This window comes from Lichenostomus cassidix, chromosome 1 (assembly GCF_008360975.1).
Source record: "Lichenostomus cassidix isolate B80296 chromosome 1, HeHo_3.0, whole genome shotgun sequence".
Classification (NCBI taxonomy): Eukaryota; Metazoa; Chordata; class Aves; order Passeriformes; family Meliphagidae; genus Lichenostomus; species Lichenostomus cassidix.
The window spans coordinates 18,278,343-18,298,092 of NC_139479.1; the positions used below are offsets into that span (position 1 = coordinate 18,278,343).

The 19,750-nt window shown below is 40.5% G+C and overlaps 1 protein-coding gene across 1 annotated transcript in view; it reads right to left on the reverse strand.

Moving 5' to 3' along the window:
• The window catches only part of FRMPD4 (FERM and PDZ domain containing 4), a 298,010-nt gene extending 278,580 nt beyond the window's left edge, over positions 1 to 19,430 (reverse strand). Inside the window, exon 1 of the mRNA XM_085052131.1 lies at positions 19,235 to 19,430. Coding sequence (XP_084908257.1) covers positions 19,235 to 19,275 — 41 coding nt within the window. The 5' untranslated portion in view covers positions 19,276 to 19,430. The remainder of the gene's footprint in view (positions 1 to 19,234) is intronic.
• Between the last annotated feature and the right edge of the window lie 320 nt (positions 19,431 to 19,750).

Genomic DNA, 19,750 nt, shown 5'->3' on the forward strand with positions numbered 1-19,750 from the left:
AAACAGGAAAACAAACAAACAGAAACAGCTTCAATCACTTCCTCCTTAATCTCTGACAGAGCAATCCAAGTAGATGGAAGAGGAGATGACCACATTGTGGGAATAACAGCTTTTATAGGGCAGAGCACATATAAATACTCCACAGTCCTGGAAGCTTCTGTGAGTGATAGTAAACAAGCTGTATCAAGACAGAGGAATTATACTAACACTCCGAATTTAGTGGTGCCTTTCTGTCTTAACATGCAATGTTGGCACGGACTACGTTTCTAATAGACCATCTTTCCTCACTTAAGCACTAAAACACTTTCACCAAATTCTGTATTATACAATTTAAGAAAAAATGGTCTCAAGAAAAGGGACATCCTGAAGTCATCCTAAGTCTGCCTTCAGACCAGTGTAGTCCATAAATATTAATCACGTCCATTTGGGGTCTAACCTCTAGTGGACTTTAAGGAGGCAACCTTTCTGTAACAGCTCTTCTAGGGACCACTAACAGCATAACACAACACGTCAATACATCTTCTCTAAAAATTAAAAAGGGAACAAAAATAGTCTTGGAGCTTTCTACACTGATTTCAAAGAGACTTCAGCTGAGTAGCTTCAAAATGACAGCTCTGCTTTAGTCTCCCAGATTAGCTTGTTAAGTCTACGAGCACAACACTGGAAATGGCACATCTAAAGTAATAAAGCAAATAGATGCAGACGTGAAATTTGGAGTTCTATTCCAACAATAAACCAAAAAACCAACCAACTAACCAACCAAAAAAAAAAAAAAAAGCATGCAAGAGGCTCATAAGATTGCAGCTTTGCTTTTTTAATTACTCTTTTCAAAATATCATTCACCTGTATCATGCTCCTCAAATAAGGTAATGCAGTCAAAGTTAAGTCTCAGAAAACACTTTGAAGACTATACTCTTGAAAGGTCTCCTAATTTGAGTAGGAAGCTGTTGCATATCTGTCAACAAGCCTATGCAACCAAAATAGCTATTGCCATCAAGGAGACCAATTTGCAAAATTTAATCAACACCTCAGTCTCCTTACATATTTGTCATTAGTGATTAGTTTCAATACTACCTTTGCTCATCACACAATGTTTGCAATTATCATTAAAAATACATAATTCGTAAAAGTACATATAAATTTTTATATATTTGCAAACTAGCAATCTTACAAATCAGCATGCTTATAAAAAACAAGAAAGACCTTAGGAACACGCTATAGGACCTACAATAAGACACAACAGCTGTACTTAGTAAACTACATTTGAAAAAGCTGTAGAGAGCATGAGTCTCAACTATTCAACACATCTGGTCTGCAGGGCAACACACAAATTTCTTCTTGAGTCATGAAAAGCACCGCTGATTTTACAAACCAAACACACTGGACTTAACTTTAAACAGCAAACCACAGTTTGCTTTTGCTTTGAAAGTCCTCATGCCAATCACAGCTTTTCCTAGCCTTTTCACTCCTTCCACAGAGCCCCTTTCCTCACTCTTGGAGCCCATACCAGGTTCATATTTCCCATTCTTTATCCACATGCAGTCTAGCAGAGTAAGGCGCTCTGACTTTACATGTGTGGCCTCAGCAGTTCCATGGCTTGGGACCCACCTCATGGAGCTGAGTCACGACCTAGAAACAAGGTCCTCATTTGTGCTCCCTCTTCTGGCTTTAGGCGCACACGGCACAACCACAGCAGGGTGACATGGAGGCCACCCCAACACTGCCGCGACCACCTGCACTCCCTCCTCCCCAAAAAACAACACAGAGCCACAAAGAAAGCATTCACAGCCTGCACACTACCACCTGCCGTGGTGGAACATGCTATCAAAATAACCCAGATCACTACTCATGAGAGTGATTTATTTTATTTCGCTGCTCAACACAAAACAGCAAGTACGCAACTTCCAAGGACAGCACAAAAATAGCTTCCAGCTAATTTTTTAAGCCTATCCTAATGTTAATTTTAGCTTTGGAAAACCATCACGTGTAACAGAACACAGAGTCCAGCACCTTCCACAAGGAAAAAACCCAGTGACATTAAAGGCTCGCATTTGGATATCTCTGGCGTAAGAGGCTTTCATTTTCAAGCTTAGCATGCATTTTAATCATTTATATACTTATTTTCATAATAAAAATAAGAAATTAGGTTATTTAGCTGTACTGTCTTTGGCATCAATGAAGTACAGGAAGATGAAGAGGGGAAAAAGCCAACTGCACCACAGCTGACTGCTCCAGCCTAATGCTGTACTGCAGTGGAGGTCTATTTTAGAAAACTATAGTTGCCAGTAGCATAGCCCTCTGAAGTCATTTTGGTAGAAGCTGTCAAAATACATGTTCTTTGGAGTCTAGCTGGATTTGGAGCACTTTATCTGGCTTTATTTTACAACAAAATGAAAATTTGTGACTAGCCTCTACTAAAACTATTTGAAGAAATGTTAAATCTGTGTGAAAATAGAACAAGTAAAATAATCTCCGGTTTTCTCAGGAGCATGTGGGATATATGCTACAAAGTGGGACTAAACAGAAGCAAAGTTGAATAAGGAAGGGAGGAACATAGTGTAGGCACCTTTGTAGGTAAGAACAACTTGGGAATTGTTAATGCAGTAAGATAGAGAGAAGCTGCAGGAGTTGCTGGCTGTTGGGAGCCCTGAGCCTCATCTCTGCTCTGCATGCCTGTGTTAGAATGAGAGAATAAAAGCCCTGGATAAGCCCAGGAAAAGGGTCTGGAATCAAAGGACTCCCTTTCCTAGGTGGCTAATTACAACTACTTAACAGTCAGGCATTATATTCTTCACTGTTCTGTTTTCATTCTTGTATTTGCAGCTGAATTCTTTCTTCCTGGAATATCCTAATGCCTGGTAGTCAGGAGCGACAGATGTTGGCTCAGATCTCCAGTCTTCAGAAGGGATATGAAATGCACAAAATCCAAAGAAGGGCAGAAATTCTGCAACACCATTGTGCCTAATGATATTTCCTACTAGCTCCTGCCAAATGGTTTCCCAGATCTGCTCATCAGGGACATCTGGTATTCTGTATTAGCCAACATGAACTGGTCTGGAACACTCAATAGCCTCAGGAATGTAGTGTAAATTTTCTTACCCAAGGATGCTTTTTCTTGTGATAAGAAAGTTACTTAGACATTTCTGTACCTTTGGAGGTCACCAAAATTTTAGAATCTATTACATCATTGCAAATGGGCTCTAGAGTTCACCGACACACTTGCCTCAGCAGCTATCAAATCTCATTTGGCACACAGCCTTTTTAGTTTCTGGAATGATTTGTTCAATGATTCTGCATGGTCTGTAGACAGCTCCAGAAATGGTGCTTATAAACCTACACAGAAGGCAAGTTAATGTACGTGAAACTAGATAACAGCAGTTCACTTTTGCATACCAAACAGCAAATGTAGGGGCACTCCAGAGTAGGTAGGTTATCTCTTGCCCTCCACATTTTTCATTTATTCAGTTCCTGTAGACAAGTGAACATTTAAACTACTGAAAAAAACACCAGAGAAATCTAAACATAAATCATCATAACTTAATTTACCAACAAACACTCATCAGGCGACCAACAGCATGTCTTCCAGATTCCCATCACTTTATTTACTGTTTATCCTCTCTAAGTGAAAAAACAGTGATAGAATTCAATTTTGGTTTTACCAACGTAGACGGACTACTACATTCTAAATATCCTCCTAAATTACTGTTTATACTAAGAATTAACTGCTATGCTATGCAGCCCAAGGAAAATGGATGAGAAAACTTTTCCCAATGAAACATATGAAAGCTCAAGGCTCGTGTTTTCTTTGTGGTAGCAATATGTTAATGCCAACAAATAGAATAGAACATTTTCCAAAATTATATTCCTCATAATGCCATATCCATACTAAGGCCAAATATAGCTGAAATCTGTAGCAAACTGACCTTTGAACCTTTTTGCCTAATTTCATCAGCTAGAAGTCAACTTACATGCCACAAAAATGCAGACTCTAACACATTTTATGCTAAATCAGACTGCAATGTTCCAGAAAAATCCAACTCTTTATGGTATTTGAGGCTTGCAAAGAGCACAACTACTGAACAAGTATTCATTTTGGATGGACACATTGTTCATGAAACTTCTCCCTCTTAAATCTGTTTCGTCTTTTCTTCCTTTTTTCTTTTTTTTCAAACTGCTATGGAGGTCCAAAGTTTTTGATTAAATAAGTGTAAATATCCAACCCATGCTTTATGTCACCTGAAAACTTAGGTTTGTGTCTAAGAAAGGCCCGTTTTTCATCAGGTCCCAAATATTCACCAGCATGTGGATGTTCTTCCTATCCTCCAGCATTTTTTTTTTAAAACAGTATCTGAAACTATATGCAATGTTCCAGGTGAACATGGATTGTCTCTCCAGATTTTCAAATATATTCCCCACTATAGTGGAAACCCAGAAATTCTTTAAAAAACACTGCCAAGTCCTTCCTTATCCAGTGGATGAACAGAACACTCTGGGTTTAGATTCTGCCATTGAATGCTGATGGGTTTTCTACAAAGTAACTCAGGAAAATACAAGGGTTTATTTAGCAAACAGTTAGGATGTTATAACCCAGTAACATGCATGAAAAGCTCATTCCAAACTACTGACAGACATGTCACATTAAACATCCTCAGCAAAAGCACTTCTCCCAATTTTCTGAACTGAGTAAGTAAAAATCAGAAAGGGGGTGGGGGGGAAGGAAGAAAGCAGGTGAAAGAAAAAAGTCTACCAGTAATGCTTTTGGAGTTCCCATCCAAGGGAGCAGACTCCTGGCTAAATCCTGAAGAAAGTGATATTGACTGCAGGTGATGCACTCTTCTGTCACCACCAAGTGCCACTGCAATCAATCAGAATCACTATAGGGACATGCAGAGGAAAACAGACAGTTTTAAAACTGAAGTCTAAAAAGTGCATTTTTAATTTGAGCATGGGTAAATATTTTTAATTATGCACTAGAAAGGTATGTTTTAAGACAATTCCACGTGGAATTAGCATGTCCTTTAGAAAATTCTTAATTAATACCCAATATCTACCTCACATAATGAAATGCCGAAAGTGGCCTTAAATTTCAAAAACCGGATTGAAATTTTTACATCCTCATGTGTAAATTCAGTATTGATTAGCTTATAGACAACCAGATACCAAACACCCAGTTCTTTCTAAGAGGAAAAAATAAAGAGTAAAAATTTGTCTTTAATTCTTGAGGGTTTGTCCCACCCCACAATCATGAAATCAAAAGAAATACACAGAACAAACCAGACAACTAGAACTAATGGCTTTTTCTGGAACAAAATTCTCTCCCATGTGTTACCAGGTGAGATTAATTCTGTGATCTGATCTTTACATTGAGCCTGGTGCCTTATCATTACACAGGTAAGTTTTCCTTCCAGTTGGCCCCCATCATTATCACTAAGTATTTGTATATGTGGATAAATGTCAAAAAATACTAAACAAGCCACCAGGCACTAAAAAGCAGAAATACCTTTCTCCGAGGTGATATAGTATTTTTTTTCTACTGTGAAACAACTATAACTTTCAATACAACAGGCCTGAGCTATGAAAGTCTAACATGAGAATGGAAAGCCATGGTCTTTGCCTCCAAAATGACTGTTTCATGTATATAGCAAAGGCACAATACATATATTGCAGGAGTTGTGCAGTAAGCTGAGTGGGCCTGTGTACACAATGGTGCTTTTACAGACCCCTGCATCACCAAACATGCAACTCCTTTGTCATTATTAACACCGGGTTTTCAGCAAATTATTCAAAACAGTTGCTGGACTCAGTTTGCCAGTTTGAAGAATGGATGGTGTCATCTTTCAGTGTAATACAAATGATACATCCTTGCTGAAGAGTCTGCCAAGCCTGGGAACCATCACATTAAGAAGCACTCCATCAGCACAGGGAAGCAGACCTAAAATACAGATAGCAGGTTTCCTTCCCTTGCCCAGCCTGAAAGCAGCAGTTCTGCAGAGCTGCACTGAGGGCACTTCATTAACTCTGCTCAGGTACCTGGGGCCAGTTGTGGCTGGTCAGACACAGAACTGGCATCTGGGACAGGCAGGTCCTACCAGATCAAATCAGAGCAACAGCTAAGCCTGCGAAGAAAGTTTTGGCTGCAATTCAAGTTACACTGTTATTTACTGAGTAAAGAGACACTGTACACAGCGTTATTTGGCCCATGCAGTGTGCACACAGCCTGGCTGGAAGGAAAAAACCCACTGCATTTTACTTAAAAGGGCTGCATTGCTCAGTTCAGAAAGAAGAAAATGGCCATGTGAACAGAGAATAAAACAATTGTATGTATCTGAAAAAAAAATGTAGCCATGCTGTTCTTACCTACCCAACTTTTGCAAAGACCACACAAAAACAAGAGCAAAGTTTCCTCATGATTCACACAACACTGCACAAACATTACAGCTTCCTGTCACTGTTCATTAAAAGCAGAATCACCACAAATTTGCTGTCTAATGCTCAAAACTATTCTACCCCGAACATAAGTATAAATGAAAGCCTAAGCCACCTATTCCCCCAACACCTTTAAAAGCCAGAACACTGAGCTAATTAATAGCAGAGATATCTGGATCAAGAAGATGTCTTTATTGTGGTCAGAGTGCTCACACACACGTGCCTGTGCCCCTGCCAATACTGCCAAGCAATCCAATCACGACAACTTGTGAGTCAGCAGTAAGTACTCACTGTGAAAGGGGGTAGCTAGCAAAAGAAAGCTGCTTGAGTTGGAAACTGACTGTAGGGGGGTGGGGGAAAGGAAATAAAACAGCAACCAATACCACAGAAATTGAGAGACAAACTGTTTTCTGCTTACCACCATATTTATAGAAGGGAATAAAAAGAGTATTTTGAACACTGAGTAGATTAAATGTCAGTTATTATGATTACAGCCTGGTAAACAAATGTATACAAATATTACTAGTAATATTTTATGCAGCTAAAATAAATTTCAGCCATTTTGACATAATATCCAGTAGAACAGGTATTGCATCCTCTAGCTGGAAAGCTGTTCACTGCAGCACTGAACTATGAACCATTTGGAAAAAAAAAAAATTGAAACTAATGCTGCTTTACCTTTTTCTAAGAAAGAAACATTTGAAACATTTAACATGAAAACAGAATTTCTCTTTTTCAGAGCCAGCACATAACATGAGAAGATGGGATGAACTCTGACATTAATGGCTAAAGAACACTAATGAAAGGAAACACCTCCAAAAACATACATTTGTGTGGTCATTCAAGGCTAAAGAACACTATGAGGTCTGGACGAGCTTCAGAAAACACAGCAATGAGCAAATCAACATTCTGCCATTAAAAAAATACAAAGTACTTTGCTGAGATGAAGGAGGAAGCTTGGACTGACATCCAGAAGAGTGAAACTCATCCTTTACCCTCTACATAGCAGGCTACTACTAAAATCTATTGAACAGTCACTGCACCAAGCAGCACACCCAGATACCATGGACAACTTGAATCCAGCAGGGCAGCTATGGAAACAAGTGGCAGGGGCAAAGAATATGCCAGCTTTTCATACCGCAATTTCAGAATATTCCTTTCTCGACAAGACCTGTCACAGGAACCTAACACCTATTAAAGCCATCAAAAGAGAAGAATAATCAATGTTTAGCTCTGAAAAAACACACCTTTGTTGTCAGTAAACAAATATGCAATATAGTCAGCATCAAAAATAAAGATATTGGAAGGTTTTTTATCCAAGCATGTCAACTAAAGCAAAACGGACTTGTATTCCACTGTTCATATTCAAAGGACATTACTTCTAAAGTGGTCTTCTGTAAGAAATACTTACAGAAGTATATACTTACTTACTTCTGTAAGACATACTTAAGTCATGCAGATGTATGACATTAGCCATCTCGAAAAAAAGGTGTAAAAGCTATTGTATTTTTAATTATGCATCCTGACAGTACTTCCTTTGATATACTATATATATGTGTATATATTTTTTACAATAAAACACCTAAGCTAAAAGAGATTTAGGAATTCTAAATCAATTTTTTCTATAGAGTAATTTGTTGTGAAGCTTTTTAGATTTCTCCTTTACATGTATCCTTCAAGATCCCCGTAACCACCACCTTTTCTAGGCCACATTTTCAATAATGTGATAGAGTTGATACATAAACATTGCAAAGCATGAAAGTGACCAACAAGGAAGAGGGCTGCTGAAGTGCCATATATAAGGAATGACAGAAGATACAGAAGGAACTGAAAAACTGCTGTATAGAAACTCCTCAAAGTTTACTACCACTGGTGTTAAAAAAGAGAAAGCCACATTGCTCAAAGCATAATTTAAAATTCAGGGTAATTATGCACCTATAAAATTCCCATTTCAAGTTTAAAAATGAAAAGCATCTGAAAAGCAAGTGATTAATACTCTCCAGTTATTTTTTGTGGTCTCAGAAGTAGCACAGACACACTATACTTGCTTCTGTAAGATGTTCTTTCTGAGTTCAGAAATAGAGCATTTGAAAGAAAGCTTTTATCTCTTCAGACAGCTTCCAGAACCTAGAAAACATGTCCATGGAAAGGATATAACTGCAAACTTGCTGCTAGGAATGAACATATATTCATTATTTAAAGGATAACCAAAAAATTAAAACACCCTCTCATTTACCCTGGACAGTTCATCTTCTACAAGCAATCTAGGAAAATTAATCCCTTGGACAGCCACATTCCTCTCCCACCTAACAAGGTAAAAATATGGATAAAATCTGCTTTTAGAAGCAAAAGGAAGCTGGTTTCTTTAGACTGCGTGGCCTGGGAGCAAGGGTGCAATACCCTGATAGATCAGGATGTACAAGATGCACAAAACCTGCATTTAGCACACAGAACCTGTGCTTGGTTTCTCAAGTGCCCAAGCAAAGCCAAGTCACTTGAAGGCAGCAGAACAGGCTTCAAAGGCAGGAAAAGACAAGGAAAGCAAGAGAAACCAGGAAAGACCTGATGAATTTCAGAGGGGCTGAAGCAGCTTCTCCTCACTCCACACCATCTTTTGCAGGATACTCCCCTCTTCCCAGATTCGCTCAGGAGTGGGGATCCCACATAGCCTCCCCACTTCTCAGATCCCAGAGAGGTACCTGAAGAAAGGTCTCATCTCCATGTCCTCCCACAGCAGCACACACCACCAAATGGGGTGCAATGTAACAGAGCTCACCACAAGCTCCAATTCCCCTTCGCCCCTTCCACCTTGGTGCCCAAGACAACATCCTCCAATCACTTCTCCCAAGCCAATTCAGATATCTACACCAGCAGGAATTAAACAAACCAAAAGCAGTTTTCTAGTGGTTTTAGTCCCTGAAGTAGCTCACCATGGTGTAAGACGTAAATAAAGGGCTGCAGAGGACAAAATAGAGGAACTGAAAAGCAAAAGTGGAAATCAGACCCCACGGCCTCATTAGGTCTTCTGCCATCAACAGTTACATGAGGCTCATTATATTATAGAAGTGCCCCCTCAAAGTGTCTCAGAGTACCAGTGCTTACTCCTAATTCTTCCCCATACCAATTAATAACAAAACAAAAAAACAAATGCTTCCTGGTTTTTTTTACTTTTTAAAAGCCAAAATAAAACACAAATACATACCCCAACAATTGTAGATTTTGCGGTCAAGTTATCTACATTCAAAGGGAGGGAAAAGTCACAGGGCTCACCAGTGAACCAATGCAGGGGATGAGCTTCACCCTGAGAAAAGGCACCATCCCGATTACAGAAAATACACAGGGAGTCAAGGACCACCTTGTTATTTCCTGCATTGAGTTAGTTCAAGCTTAGCCACCAGGAACCCCTTAGAGAAAGAAAGACTTTCAAAGAGAAACTCAAGACCTTAGAAAACAAAGAAGACATATTAGAAAACATATTTCTGTTCCAGTGCTGGAATGTGCTCTTCCTTTTTTCAAACAGCAGTCACACAGATTACAGCACATCTCACCAATTAATTCGACCAGCCTTATGAAGCAAATAAACTCCTACCCAGGCAACAATGCAAGTTCACCTTCACATAAAGATCAGCAAGTCTTGAACAATTAGTTCAATTCACTCATGGTAAATTAGCCCCTGTCCAATACAACACTCATTAATTTGCTTTCTCTTATTTCTCTCTTCCTACCTTTGCCATTCCTCCCCTATTTCACAGTGCAGCACATACTCACCCTGCCTTCAAAGCAGAATAGGCAAGTACAGATCATTCCCCACATACAGTTTTTCTCTGTCCCCCTGCACTGTGTGCCCTGACAGAGGAGAAGGCACTCCTTGTAAACATGACAGGTAACGTACAATACATTATGCAAAGTAAAGACCTAGGCAGATAGCCAACTTCATGAGAAAACTATCTGCCTCTCTCACTGGGAAAACAAAAAAATTCTTCAAAGATAAAAATTTAAAATTCAGTTAACACCATCTGAGGTTTGCAACAAGTCAAAAATAAAAAACAAGAAAAGCAGATGCCTTTAAACAGCAATTTTCATATGATCCAAAACCTAATGCCAGCAAAAACACAAGAAATTTGACAATTTCTACCTGAACACATGGACTACATTTTGACTTATCAGTCACATTGTACAGTCAAAACAAAACCTGCTGTGATAAAGGTGTGCAACCTGTTACATATTGCAGTGCTCCACATCCAGCCCACCCCTTTCTAGAGTGGGTTCTGCCATAGTAACCTCCAAATTTTTTTGTGGGATTAAGGTCTAACATCACAAGCAAAGACAAAACACAGGATCATAGAATGGTTTGGGTTGGAAGGGACCTTAAATATCATCCAGTTCCAACTCCAGAGTTTGAACTTTAGCCCCACTGGGGTGGGCTCTTCAGCACAACTGCAATCTCCACTCTCTCCAGGCTCCTGTCAGAGAAGCTTCAAGACTTTTCACAGCCTCATTTAGAGCAAGTCATTCAGGTAAAGATGTAGCATCCTGCCTCTACAAATCTGCTTATATATGGACTACTTCCAGATTTCTTCTCCAGTTCTCTGCTGCTCTATTTCAATCAAACATAGAGCATGAGCGAAAAATAAGGCAGTTCGGACTTGTAACACATGCCTGGCTTGTTTCACACAGCTGGTGCAACTGCTAGTACTCCTGGTAGCATTTACTGCCATAGAGTAATGGGCATTTTGCTTTCCAAACATATGAGTACTGCCAAACCCAGAGGAATATAATCACAATTTCAAGATTAAAAACAAACAAACAGTGAAACTGCAATATCTATAAGCAACATAAGCAAAACCTTATAGGCTGCATAATGCTGGAAAAGTATTTTAAACAAACATGTAAGCACTTACATGAGAAGGGCTGACAGTTCATCTGAACAATTAAAACTCAGTCACACGAAAACCTTAATGAAAAGCTTCACTCTAAACAGCGCACAATCAGTACGGCAAAGTTTTATAAATACTGACTTTAGATTTTCTTCTTAAACAACATTAGTTTCAACAATTATGTCTTTTCTATCCCACTCCTCAAAAACAAACTAAAAGAATATATGCAGAAATAAATTCCAAAGGACAGAAGGGAGACTTTTTTTGGTCTTTTTCACTGTTAATGTAAGTCACTAAGTAGTTTTCGTCAATCCACGCACACATACCTTTTTGTTTTGATTATCTATAATACAAGAAAGTCATAATACTGTGCAATATCCCAAGTCTCTTTCCCTTAAGGTTTCAAAAATTTCAAGTAAATTAAAAAATAAACTCTATCAAGAGCCATATCATAAGAAGATTCATTCTCAACATTTAATTCTAACATACAAATATTCCTTCTGAGTCTTCATTGCCCACTTTCTATTCTCTGTATAAATCTGGTTTTTTACCAGAAGTTGTCAAAATCTTGCAAGGTATCCATCTATTCTGCAGAACCTTATCTCCCCACACTCCCACAGCTAAAACTGATACCTGACAAGTCCACTCACTAGCTTTTTTATAATGTAAAACATTAGTTATTTAAAACTAATTAAAATTAATTTCTCCATTTGTAGCCAATAATCAACCTATTAAAGGGAGTTTCTATACATTCTGAACTAAAGGAACACTGGTAGAAATTTCTACAACACCAGGTCCTAATTTAGGTCAGAGAGACTTTTAAGTCCTGGAGTACTTTACATCTCTAGCTCCTATGTACTTTCACAGGTTTAGATTTTAACCATGTGGATTTCACTTGGATTTGAAATGCAATTACTTACTGAGATTTATACTACTGGCACTGTTATTTGCTTCAGTTCCAGTCAGTGGAATAATTATTGGAAACTGAGTCTCACTGATTATTTTGAAAGTCTTTAAACAAACCTTCTATAAACGTGCAGCCTATTCACTTCACAAACTTCTTCAAGGTACGTCACAAAACTAATCACATTATTCATGATTATAAAAAGCAGCTTTAAATGCAGTTTGGTATTATCAGAAGTCAATTCCTATTCAAGCATGTCCCTACAGTATTTAAATACTGATACTTTATCAGCACCAAAAGTTTCCATAACGTGGCTCCAAATAGGTTATGTGCAAACAGTCATGAAAATGAGCAATTCACATACCTGGATGGTCTTCCCTGATTTAATAGAGCTACTTGTGCATGGCACAGTAGGACTGGAATCCAAAATTACCTTTTCTTTCCTCACATTTGATTTTTTGCATTATTTGTCTACACCAGTTAGAGATCCTTCCCAGGTGATGGTTCATTTTATAAGAGATGGTGGCTCCTACATGGCTTTAGTCAAATATTTATCCCATCAGTCAGATACTAAGTTGTGATGTATCTGACATAACTGCCTGAAAATGCTGTCAAGAGCAGTTAAATATCCCTTCTGCGTCACATTATGAGCAGAGCTGATACCATGTATTTTCCTCTCATTATTTCAGGTCACGGTTTGTATTCCCTATGAACAGCTTGGTACACTTCCATAATGACCTAGAATACTTAAAAACATGGAAACATATCCTCATTTTTTATTAGTGCTATGGTGAGAATTTTTTTTCAATTTAACTGAAATTTCCCACATGAATCTCAGGCTGAAAAGCAGGCTTCTCAAAAACAACCAAACCAACCAAATCACACCATGAACAAGCAAACCTTTTCCCCCCTCAAAAAACTAAACAAAAATCTATAAAACACCTCAGGTTTGCCCTGTTACCAGTGAATACAGAGGGGAAAGTCCACAAAAAAACCCTTTTCCTTCTTCTCAAACCATAAGAAAATTTTAACAGATTGACTTAAACATGCACACACAAGAACATTGGTGCAGGCTGCAATTAAGAGAGAAACTGTCCTGAGATTTTTGATTCAACCATGTCACCAATGATTTTACATCACAAACTGAAGCTCTCCAAAAAGAACCAAAAGCATAAGGAAAACAAATCTTCCTAGAAATAAAAGCATTATAATGAACCTGCACATTTTGATCATTCTTAAATAAGAGCATCAATTCTCAAAGTTCTCATTCCATCTTCTTCAGCAATTAGAAGAAGATGGAAAAATAAATCATTACTTGGAGTTTTGGCTTTTGGGTTTGTTTGGGGTTTTTTTGGGTGGTTTTTTTGTTTGTTTTGGGTTTTTTTCTGGATTTTTTGGGGGGGCTTTCTCAGAGGTTTGTGGAGACAGTGTTGTTTCTGGTTACATCTTTTCAGCACTGTATAGCAAGGCAAACATATAGAGAACATACATATTCAGCAGAGTTGCATCACCATTCACTGGCCACTTGACAAGTTTACAGCAGTTCATAATGTAAGGAGTGGTTTTAATGAATCTCTGAACTGCTGAGGTCACTATGACATACAACATAGCTAACATCACAAGCATTAAAGCATATGTCTTTATTATGTGTGTCAGCTGTATGTATTATGTGTGCCAACAAAACAAAACAGACAAATAATAAAATATAAGGTAACGCTCCTGTACTAATGTGACTAGGCAAATGTGCCACTTAATGTAATGCAGTCCTCAAGAAAAAAGGCTGAAATGAATTATTGGTTATTTGAACTATCATCCAGTATAATAAAATTCTTTTTGAAATTAAATTACCTCCTTTGAACATAAAAAGGATAATCATAGGCTTTCTTACTGAGTCTTTTGTAAATACTGAAAATAACTTACAAGCTACAATACTGTCATTTCAAAGAGTTTTCACAAAAATTGTTCCAAAAATCATATGCAAAACAGCATCAGTAAATTAATCACACTTTCAATTGTCTCTCCATTAAGATAGGGTCTTTTTAAACTTCACAGCAAAATAAAAACTTGGCAAGGAAAATCATAGATAAAGAAAGGTGCTATTCTGATAAAGACAGAGAAGCATCCCAAAATCTTCTTCAATTAATTTTAAAAAAATTAAAAACAAACAAACAAACAAAAAAAACCCCAAAACCACAAACACCAAACAACAGACTGGGTAATTTTAGAGCTTTAAATCTAAAAAACATACCTCTGCTTGGCTGCATAAAAATAACTAAACCATAAAGTCAAGCTACCTTATTCCCTAAAACCCAAGCCAAACAAACAAACAAAACCACAGCAGAGCTTAGTACTCAGCATATATGGGCACAGTTTCTAGTCAGTTACATTTTAAGACAGATATAGAAGAGAACCTTTCACAACAGTCTGGCAGGACATCTAAAGACAGTATTTGGAGAGAATAAAACTGAGCACAGGGCTACAAAGGCTGGAAAGGGAGAGAACAAATGCAAGGATCCACATCTGTTCACTTTTGTAACCAGCAAGAACCCAGAATTCCAAACATCTGGGCAGGTACCAAAACAGTCTACCTGACTAGAGATGGCCACCTATGGAAAGATAAACACAAAATACAAGAGTGTGAGATTTATCCACTCCAATGAAAAAGGACTTGTTAAGAAGTTCCTCCTCTGTGAGAAACCCAGCCTCTGGTTTAGCATAATCACAGGGAATAGCCATATTTGACTGTTCTCTGAATAGAAGAGCTTGCAGGGTTATGGGATTTTTTTTTTTGTTGTTTTAAAGCCAATTCCAAGGGCCTGGATAGCAAGGATATCACTATTCACATCCCATTTTAATGGAATAAATTTAAACTCAAGAATAATGAATAGCAATGCTAAACTTGAGCAGAAAAGTAAAGATGCAGGTAAGACAAATTTATCTCCCACTTACAAAAAATTAGCATCTTTGTTAAGGGCTGGTCCAAATCTTCCTGGTATCCTCCTGTGTGTTATATGGGGTTAATTCTTTATTAATTATATTTATAACAGCTTCAATGAGGTTCACAGATTTCTAGTTTCTTACCCCATACTGCAGGCCTGTTTCTTGGAGACTTTCATTCTGGTGACAAATTACTCTATGAGCTCAGAACTTCTCCCACAAAGGTAACCGTGTGACAGGGATGTCCACCCTACCCTGAGCAGTATTGCCACTCAAGCAGACAGTAATGTTATTTTTTCCCTAGTGTTATCTGGCAAAGCAACAAACAGGCACAGGAGCTTTGTATTCCAACTCCAGAGGGTCACTACCCTACGCACCTACACTCAGGTGATACCCAGACAGATATCTTTCCATATCAAAGTTTTACTTCCTGCTATGAAAGCTCTGAAATAGAACTGACCTCAACAGACATCACAAAAGTGATAAAAAGTCATTCAAAATTTTTTTTTTAAATTCCAACTAAAAATATATTCTTTGAACACTGACTTAAATTCTTGATAACTTCTATTCACTATTTGGACCTACTGTTTCATAGTTCATCTGTCCAGTACTGACTAGAAATTTGATGCCATGCCCTTTACTCAAATTTACCTTGATCTGAAAACAGTTTCATGTTCAGCACAGCAGCACCCTCCCTCCTCCACTGCCTATACTTATGCTCAAGAATCACCACTCATGATTGCATGTCCTCATTCTACTCTTTTCCCAGTAAAAGCAACTGAGAGAGAATTCCAGGCAAGACAGACTTCTGATCTAAACTAAACTGTCAGCGATGCACCTTACCTATTGCACTCATCCTCCCTCCCAAATTACAGATGCTACCACACCATACATGCTCACGCAGCCCACACTACAGACATACTCACTTGCTTTGTACAGCTCCACATCAGGGCACTGATCCATTAAACAAGGCTTGTCAGTCATTCTCTACACTTGGAAATTCATTACAGTAAAAGGTGGGTGGTTGTTTGGGGTTTTTTCCTCCAGAGAATGAGATTTATACCAAAATGTTTATTCCAGACTGCCATCAGACTGGTAAATTTCCAAAATGGGATGGGTGAGAGGCTATGTCAGAGAAAGTGTGATCACTATTTCTATATGGTATTTTTGTTTTCAATGTCTGATGGGTATCTCCAATCTTTCAAAATCAACAGAAACTTTGTCACGAAGCATCTGTATTTTTATGCATAGTACACAATGTGACAGACCTACAAAGTCAAGGAAAGGACAGGATTACCCGAGATCACATTTGTCATAAAATCAGTTTGGCATTCTCTCCCATTTCTGCACATAATCCTTTTCCAAATTATGCCTGTATTTTCCACTTACGCAGCAAGTATGGACAACTGTTGAATCAGTTGTAGAAACAGAATCTCTGGAAGACCCTATGCACAAAGGTATCACATTAAAAAACCCACACAGATAATTAAAACATAAAAAATTATGTATGCTATGTAAAATTTTATATCCAGTAGCCACCTTCTAGGACTTTATACCTCATCTTAAGCTTATTCCAGAAAAAACTTTTATATGTTAATTGATTGAGACAAAATTTAAATTCTTGTCAGATCTATTAAAATTACATCACAACTTTAGGAAGTATCCCTTCCAGTAGTCGTGCATAACAGAGCTTAGCTGTGCCACTGCCTGTAGAAATAAGGCTGCAGACTTAAACTCTAATAGAAAACTTGCAGCTTAAAATGAGGAGACCTGAATGCACAACAAAATAAAATTTAAAAGAAGTTCAGCATCAGCCATGTTCAAAACAACATTCTGTAGGTAATTTGCTTGTAAGATCACAGTCTCAGTTAATATTTTCTTCATAAAGGCCTTCTTTCTAACAGCAAACAACTGGAATTTTTGGGCAAACTAGTTTTCCAACCCAAATGCACAAAGTGATTAAAAATGGGGTTTACACTGGAACCTGTCTTCTTTATGAAGCTCTCATAAAATTGGAACAGATACCTGCCTGTAACCTAGGAAACAGCAAGTAAAGTCAAGTCCTGTGTAAACTATTAGGTCTTTTAACAACCGGAAAATTAGAAATAAAAGTGTAGCTCAGTACAGTAATAATTTACTGCAATCTACAAGATAAACACAGTCCATAAGTATTCCACATCCTTAAATGAAGCGGAGGCAGATACAAGCTTTGAAACTTGCCATTTCATTTGAGAAGGAACTTTCAGGTTCTTCAGGAGAATTTCTATGATCTGTCTTTATTTAAATACAAATCCTAGCATTGATAAGAGCCCATGTCTTCAAGTATGCAGAAAGCTACAGATTTTGTACATGCCAAGAAAGACCCAAGCTTACTATATATATACATATATATGTGTGTGTATATATACATATATATATATAAATGGAGAAGGCCACTCAATTCAGTTACCTGGAAATAAATACCATACTACATGACCTGTTCCTTATCTGTGTGAGCATGTCTTCCCTCTCCTCAAAGTTTCCCCTGTAGTTGCTGCTGCTGCAGCTCTAGCGGTGTCAGCCAGTAACACCACCCGAGGCATGCCGAGGGGGCTGCCTGTATTGTCACTGTCACATGGTGAAAAATTGCTGCGAGCAGGATGAGACAATGATGTGCTTGAATGACAGCAGCTGTTCTGTGCTGGCATGCCACAAGCAGAGCTGTAATCACAGCCAGGTGCAATGGTGGGAATTCTGGGGGATAAAGGATACAGAGTTCCACACCTGCACCTGTGGAACTCTGTAACTTCCAGCCATGCAATATTTGCTCTTTACAGGCCATCTGTCATTTTGACAAGCTCCCTACCTGGCCATCACTGGAGCAAGCCACCTTTTGTATTTCCTTAACAAGGCCTTTCTCCCTTTTGTGCAACATTCAGCTTCTGCTTCCTAAGTGCCTCAGAAACAGACAAGGATATGGTAACTATGGTGTAGGAACCACTGAATCATAAGAATTTGGAACACTCCTAGTTACAGTGATCAAAGCTAAATCCTTTAGGAAGATTATCCACACCAGAACCCTGGAAAAAAAAAAAATGTGACTCGAGTACTTTCATACTGCATCTTTGAGATAAAGCACAATCCCCTGTGCAACTGCGAAGGGCTACATCCAGTTAGGCGTAACTACGCTGGGAACATCCATCGTACCAGGGGCTGCTGTGCCTCTTGATCTATCTATGCAGCTCCAGGCCTGGCAACCAGCTGCGAACGCAACAGTCCACAGGCTGAGACCACAACTCTGAGGCCGTTCAAGAAGAGGTTTATTCGGAAAACAAAGAAATAGAGACAAATAATACAAATCAACCACTCATTTAAACCACGAGAAGCACGAGCCTTACACGCAAGGGGTAAGAGACGCCAAATCCACTCGCGCCCCTGCACCCATCGCCGTGTGACACGGCGGAGGGGCAGCGCTCACAAACGCTGCGAGCGGCGACGATTTCACCACTTCTCCAAAAATCCGGCTCCTGGCGGAGGCGGCGTGCCCGAGGCGGCGCGTTCCGCGGGAGGGGAGCGGTGCGGAGCGGAGGGCAGGGCGAGAACCTCCCCGGCGGCCCGGCCGGCCGGGCGCTGCTCGCTCCTCGCAACTTCGGCCCCCGCTCCGGCGGATGACCGAAAGCCGCACCGCGGCCACCACCCCCCGAACACCAACACACCCCTCCAGCACCGCCACCGCGCCCCGGTTCCGGCTCCTGTCACCGCTTTTGCATTTTCAGAAGCGCTCCGACCGCCCATTCTGGCCGGCGTCTCAAGAAGGGCACCGCTCTCGCCCAACTGCGGCCGCAGTTCGCTGTCCCTTCGCAAGGGAGAGGGCGACGACCCATCCCGCGCAGGGACATCGGCGCGGCCCGGGCAGGTGCCAGGGGCAGCGAGCGCCCAGCGCCCCACCCCGACCCGAGCCCCGAGCCCCGCTGGCACAGAAGTTGGGAGCGGCGCGGGCTCTCCCCACGCCGGGCACCCCCATCCCTCCCTGCCCCCGCAGGACACGGGCAGCGCCCGCAGCCGCGGGACGCCCGCGGTTCGCAGAGCAGCGGCGGCGGCAAACACCTACCCGGAGAGCTTCCCAATCTTCACAAAGCTAAACACATCCATCCATGCGGCCGGCTAGCTCTGCCCGTCACACTCACTCACTCCAGCAGCGGCAGCGACGGCGGCGGCGGCAGCAGCTCCATGTCGGGAGAAGGTTGCGTCCAGCGGCAGCAACAGCCCTTGCAAAAAAGCAGGAGCCGACGGAGACAGCGGCTGCTACCCCCCTCCGGCGGGGAGCTGGGCGTGCAGCATCTCGCAGGACCAGCGCTCATCTGCGCGCAGCCCTCCCCCTCCGCTCCCCCCCGCCCCGCTCCCCGCCTGCCGTGCGCTCTCCCGGGGTAGGTCCGGGAGCGGAGCGGCCGCCGGTGCTGCCCGGCAGGAGCTGCCCGCAGCCCGCGCTCCGGGAGCCGGAGGGGGAGGCGCAGCGCTCCGCCGCCCCTTTGCAGTACCCCAGAGGAGGGAGGCGGCGGGGCTGCCGAGGGGAGCGCAGGGTGGATCGGGGGAGCTTGTCCTCTCGCCGGCGCTGTGTCCGCCCCGC